Source organism: Galeopterus variegatus, unplaced genomic scaffold (genome assembly GCF_000696425.1).
Source record: "Galeopterus variegatus unplaced genomic scaffold, G_variegatus-3.0.2 Scaffold2259, whole genome shotgun sequence".
Classification (NCBI taxonomy): domain Eukaryota; kingdom Metazoa; phylum Chordata; class Mammalia; order Dermoptera; family Cynocephalidae; genus Galeopterus; species Galeopterus variegatus.
This window is the reverse complement of record NW_007728370.1, coordinates 277781-284231: the sequence shown is the minus strand read 5'-3', so window position 1 is coordinate 284231 and position 6451 is coordinate 277781. Positions and strand designations below refer to the sequence as shown.

General features: G+C 39.5%; 1 protein-coding gene across 1 annotated transcript in view; it reads right to left on the bottom strand.

Annotated features, from left to right (window-relative positions):
* Window positions 1–683: 683 nt before the first annotated feature.
* SSPN (sarcospan) overlaps window positions 684–6451 on the bottom strand; it is a 40370-nt gene continuing 34602 nt past the window's right edge. The window contains exon 3 of the mRNA XM_008581089.1: window positions 684–2691. Coding sequence (XP_008579311.1) covers window positions 2326–2691 — 366 coding nt within the window. The 3' untranslated portion in view covers window positions 684–2325. The remainder of the gene's footprint in view (window positions 2692–6451) is intronic.

Sequence of the window (6451 nt, the reverse complement as noted above, 5' to 3'; positions counted from 1 at the left end):
TTTAATGATTTGATCACATAATAGCAAATCCATATATATATATATATATGGATATATGGATTTTATATGGATATTCTACCATTATAAAGCTTATTAATCTGTGAATTCTTATAGGTTGCATTACTTAGAAAAAGGAAGCACATAAGCTAAAGTTACTCTACCATCTGAAATACTCTGTGAATCACTTGTAAAGCATAGAGCACCTTAATGATGTGAAGAATCTTCATTTTGTAATATACAAACCTATAGTGTTCTCTGTACAAAGTTATTAAGCATATTCAGGGTGTACTTCCAGCGGTGCCTGATTCATGGTAACTAGCATTAGAGCACTACTACTTTCTTACTCTTTAAAGGCAGCCTACAACATTCCAGATTCTCATTCTCTACTTTATGTAGGAAACTCTGTCAAAAATCAAAATAGATTCAGTTACTGAGAATTTTTTAGCAAGACAGAGTATTTTTCAGGTCACCATCAGGATGCTTGGTATTCTGTCAATGTAATGTTTGCATGTGATCAGTCCAGCTCCAGAGTCTTACCCACTAAACTCTTCAATGTACCTTCTTAGCCTGAGCTAATGTGTAGGGAGGCCATTTTTAAAGCAAGTCGAAACATAAAATGGTTTTAACATCTGTTAATCAGGTGTTTAATCTGGAAGACCTAAAGGTATTTACAATACTCCAGCTTCCTGACTTAACATTTCCCTTTTTATTTGGATATTTACATTGTGTAGAAATGGACATCATTAACACAGTCAATGGAATTATTCATCTATCTTCTAAGGTAAACAAGAAAATGTTTTTCTTTTCAGGTAGAATTTCATGATTAGTAAAGGATATCAGTAGGCAATTTGGAGAGGTAAATTGGGCTCAATTATTACCTTGAATTTCCACTTTTGACATTACATCCTATATAAAGAAGTTTCATGGTAACATTTATGCTGCATGAATTTCCATCTTGAGCTCCTTTCTTAAAATGTTGACATTGTTAAGAATTTAATAGTAACAATAATAGCAGAGAGAAGTGTCCCACCATAGGGAACTTGTGCTTCAAGTCATACCCACAGTCACAAAACAAAACTACCCTCCAAGTCGATGAACACATTGCTCAAATAAGGACTTCAAAACAGTATTTTGAGTCTCTAGGTTGACTGTGCATACAAATCAATAATAGGATTACATATCAACTATAGCTGCGTGAACAGAACAGATCAGCATTAGGCATTACCCAGTCTTCCTCAGGCGTACTTAGTTGCCAAGAGACATACTTTTCAACAGATCACAAATGTGCTATTTGTGTAAACATTTCCTATTACAGATGCTCTTGCTTTTGCTTAAATATGTGTTTTTAACCTGAGCTAGTAATTTTTAAAAAAACTTTTTTCCCTTGTAATTGTTTGGCTTCCAGAAGAAAGAATCCTTAGGCCTCTTCTCTTGTGAGAATAATTTCTCTTAACACCGACAGTGCTGCCTAAGTACAGCCAGAGCTCATTAAATAGACGTCTGTGCATAATTATAATTAACAATTAGCTAGACATTAGTTTTAATGATTTGTTTTAGGCGATAGAATAGAAGCATAATGTAATTATTTTTAAACCTTCTACATTGTTAAGAATACAACTACCACCACCTTTCAATTACTGAGAAGCAGACAATCATCCAAAGCATTTAGCAAGTGATTTACTTACAGAGCTGAACTAAGAGAGTGGAAGAGGTGCCGCCCCAGCCCAGGTGTTTATCATTGTTTAGCCTTTTGCCAAGTCTCTTCCTTTTCTGCTCTGCTCTTTAGGCTAGTTCTGCCTTGCAGACATCCCCACCAGGGAAAACAAAGAGATTCAACCTGGCGTTCAACTCTTCTCCTACCCCCTGCGTTTCTCCAACACACAGGATAATGGTGGCAGGTGGTGAGGACCCAAGGAAGATCCTACAACGTTTAGCAAGTGGGCCTGAAACACCAACTCACACCATCAAAATATGCTAAGGAAGATTATATAAGTAATGGATAAAACGAATATTAGGAATAAATTCCAGCCCGTAAAGACAGATCCATGCCACTCTTTCCCTGCTCAGTGTTCTTTTAACTTTTCATATCCCCAAATCAATTTGGATCTTGTTTTCCTCACAAGATTGTTAAAAAATGTAATAGAAACCTGAAGAAAGTCTTTTTTGTTGCTTGAAAAATATAAAAATATTCATTTAGAACAGCAAATATTATGTATTGTCAAAAGGGATTTCTTTCATTTCTTTCTTTTAAAAAAAGGGTTTTGTTTTTTTTTTAACCTCAGCTAGTCAGTGTGCTGTTTTCTCTCCCAACTCTGAGCAACAATGTTAGGCCTTTTGCTGCTGGCCTTTGGAAGCTGTTGGGGAGCGCATCCTGACACCCACATAAAAGACCTGGTACCTGTGTTTCCACATCACAAAGCAGGCCAACAAGCACACAAGGCCGCAGACCAAGTTAAGAATCATCTGGATGAGTAAGAACAGTTTGAAAGTGCCAGTGACGCTGGCACAGTCAGTCACATCCTGGTAAACAAAGGTCCTGCTGAGTGGCTCCAAGGAGGGCAGTTGGCACCGGCAGGAGTGGAGTGCGGTCTCACAGGTAAGCTGTGTGAGCAGCAAATAGTGGTGGGCAGCAAAGGCCGTGGCCAGCACACACACCGTCAGGCCGAGCGCACTCAGCAAGAAGTACAGCAGCTGCAAGAAAGCAGAAGAGAGCCCTCTGGTTACAAAGAACATTGGATGACTATTTGCAAAGCTAATTCATAAAAACTGGTCTTTTTCTTCTCTCCCAGGAAGTTCCCTGATGGAGAGACTGTCCTCTCCTCAGAAACGCAGAACCCAAGAAATGGAAATAGGTCTATGTTTATTCACTAGCAAGCAGTCCTTAACCCCTGATTAAATTTTTATTTGCCATACACGTGTTGGACCCTTTTCATGAATTGTGCCAATCATATTAGCTTGATGGTGGGATATTTATGTCTAGATGGAGCAAGCAGTTAGATGAATCCCAAACAAGATAGCCATCCCTCCATGCCATACTCTGCTTATTTTGACCTCAACAATTGTCAGTATTAAGATTTGCTATGGGTTAAATGTGCACCTCAGAAGCTCATGTGTGAAAACTTTCCCCTCCCCCATTCTAATGGTGTTAAGAGGGTGGGAAATCTGATCTGATTATGGTATTTGAAAGGTGGGGCTTTTAAGAGGTGATTAGATTGTGAGGACTGTGCCCTCGTATTGGATTGATCCATTCATAGTAATGGGCATGGTTCTGATGGCTTTGAAAGGAGAGTGAGTGAGATGGTTAGCTCTCTTGCTCAGCCCATTCTCACCATGTGATACTCTGTGTTGCTATAAAGAGACACCCCTAAGAAGAAGGCCCTCACCAAATGTGTTCCCTGGACCTTGGACTTCCCAGCCTCCAAAACTGTAAGAAATAAATTTTATTTCTTTATAAATTACCTGACTTCAGGTATTCTGTTATAAGCAACAGAAAACAGACTAATACAAAATTGAAACAAGACTAGGAAGTAAAGAATAGGTTTCTGTAATGCAAACACTGCACTGGCTACAATTAGCAATGATTGGTCAATTAATAACAGGTTAATCAAAAAAACAAAACCTATGTTCAATGTAGTGGTTGCCAAACTGTTCATGAACACCAGAATCTTCAGTGAGAGGCTACTGGGAGAAAAAAGTTAAGGCTCCAGAAGGCAGGTGACCTGATGTCAGCTTCATCATTTGTAAGTCGTATCCCAAGTCCCTCTACAACTATGTGGCTCCTGAGCATGAAAATAAACTCTAAATGGTTCCTCAGGCACCAAGGTTTTGAACACTGCTGCTCTACCTGTTAGCCTCAGGGTTGGAGAAGTCTGATTAAAGTTCTAACTCTGCTGCTAAAGATCTGTGAATCTCTGAACAATTCAGTCATTTAGCTTGCACCTGATATATTTTTATCAAAAATTGTGGCTACTCATTGACATGGCCACAATAAAATCTGTTTTACAGAAAAAGAAATATTCTTGTGACTGATTCACCTACTGGGAACATTTCTGTTAACGGTCTTCCTGCTGAGGTTCTAGGTAAAGGATCAGAGTCCTCATCTCTTGGGACTAGGACACACAGTTCTCAGTGCAAGATTTCTATTACTATAGTCAAAAGCTGCTCTTTGCAAGGAATGATTCTGGTGAATGGGAACTCCTCGAAGGAAGATTAGTTCCAGCCATTTCCAGGTTCTGATTAAAGTAACTCTGAAAAGATTATGTCCTCATCTCACCTCCAATTATATATAATTGGAAAAAAAAACATACAAGTATATATGGAACTACAAATTATTTGTACAAAAGTCCTCCGAATCAGTGATTTTCCACACAGTGACAATTTCAAGTGTTTTCAAGTCTTAAATGTAGAATACTTAAAATTTTATTTTTTCTCTTTCTTGAGTGGCGTGTGCATGTGTGTGCATGTATGTGCACATACTGGTTGCTGGTGGCCTAAGCATATGTCTAGTTTGCCTGTAAGGGCATCCACCAGGATCACATATAGCTTGACTGTATATCCAAGGTCCCTGGAAGAGAGTGGAACTGATTAAAGCCATTTTTGTCTTAATATATCTTAGTCTGTCTCACCTAAGGAGTACACGGATTCTTTGAATCTTCTTATCAAAGTATCCTAAACACACACCCTATTTTTTGTTTCCAAATCATTTGAAGGGTTGTCAGATGTAACCCAATTATCATCATCTGTGAAATAGTTTATGGAAACATCTTATATTTTAGGGATGTAACAAGGATAATTTATGCTCAACATGTTTAGTGTTTCTTGGAGGAAGCAAACCAGATAAATACAAAGTGGTCCCATCACAAAATTTAAAATGGAAATAGTGAAAGCATCTCCTTGGTCCTGTGCCCAATATTTTCAGTGACTATATTTTGTATAAAAGTTGGAGTGCTTGGGCTTTAAAAAAAATGGGCTTATTTTGTAGGGACAATGGGTCAGAATATTTGAAGTATTCAGGCTTGATGAATGGCTTCCAACTCTTGGTGCAAGAGCCGCATTAAACTAGGCTGGCCATGTCGTGTGTGTGTACCCACTGTAGCTATGATTCCAGTGCAGCCAGCAGAGAACTGGGAACTATTTGCTCTGGGGACATTGGCACTTCTACAACTTTACCAGCAGGAAAAGCCCAAGTTAAAGTGATAATTTCCCACCTGGCAGTCATCTACTTAGTAGAATGACCCCAACTGGAATTTTCTCTACATGTTTTATTGTCATCAGTTTCTGGAACTGGGGTGGGGGTGGGGTCTTGTGTTAATCCTCCTACCTTCAATAACACACATCTCCTTAAATACCAGATTTCTGTAACATTCATTCAGGCAATGTCTTTAAGCAATGACAATAATCCCTCATTCTCAATCTGCAAATAAATCAAATAGTTGCAAAGTGTATTCTCTTATGATAGTCACGAAAATCCATTTGCTGAAAATAGAAATTTTGTCTATTTTTAAAAGAGGACATTTTGGCTCAGAGATGAGAAGATTTACCCAAAACTGATTAACAAGTGCATAGCAGTACTGACATGAGCCAGGGAGCCAAACTGTCTGGGTTCAAATTTTGGTTCTCCCTCATTAGCTGTGGTCCTTGCCCAAATTAATCCATCCATGTGCACCTGGATTTCTGCATGTGTGAACTTGGAATGGTGATCATAAGGGCACCTACTTCATAGGATCATTAGAAGGATCAAAGGAATTGATATTTGTAAAGGGATTAGAACAGTGTCTGGTATGTATTTAAGTATCTGTGAAATAGATAAACAAATTAGTAAAGGTGGAAAGACCTGCCAGTTCTCAGGACTCTTAGGATATTAACTCTACTGGCTTTGTCTTATTCTCTAATATGTGGGAGTAACAATGCATACTTGGCTTGTAGAAAGGATGTAAACGTTTACATAAACACAGTGATTACTCAGTTTTAATTGAGCCTCTTAAATCTGCTAGAAGCCAGCAAGAGCACAAAGGAAACCCATGCCCCTTAAGTTCCTCTGAGTATGAATAAATTTACATCAGTGCATAGCTCACATGAGAGATTTGGCTTCACCCAGCAGGGAGAGCATCAGGCCAAGTAAGCTGGTGAGAGCCACAGCATCAAGCTTCTTATCCATTTAGGACATGAATATGTACCTGATCCTCCAAAGTGTGTGGGCTGCAGCCGCAGCGCCGTAGCATTTTCCCTGCACCGCTTCTAACTCAACTGACAGCAACAAGTTTCTGGGTTAGAATCTGTCATTTACAATCAAGTGGCCTGTTTTACCTACACGGCCCGAATGCTCTCAGTGAGAGTGTTTACGATGACCTTGGGAATCCGAGCGGGAGGGTCCTGACAAAAGCCGGGCGCGGGAGGCACGGGTCCCGCCGCCAGCGGGCAGGGCGCGGTGGCCCCGGGCACTCATGGAACG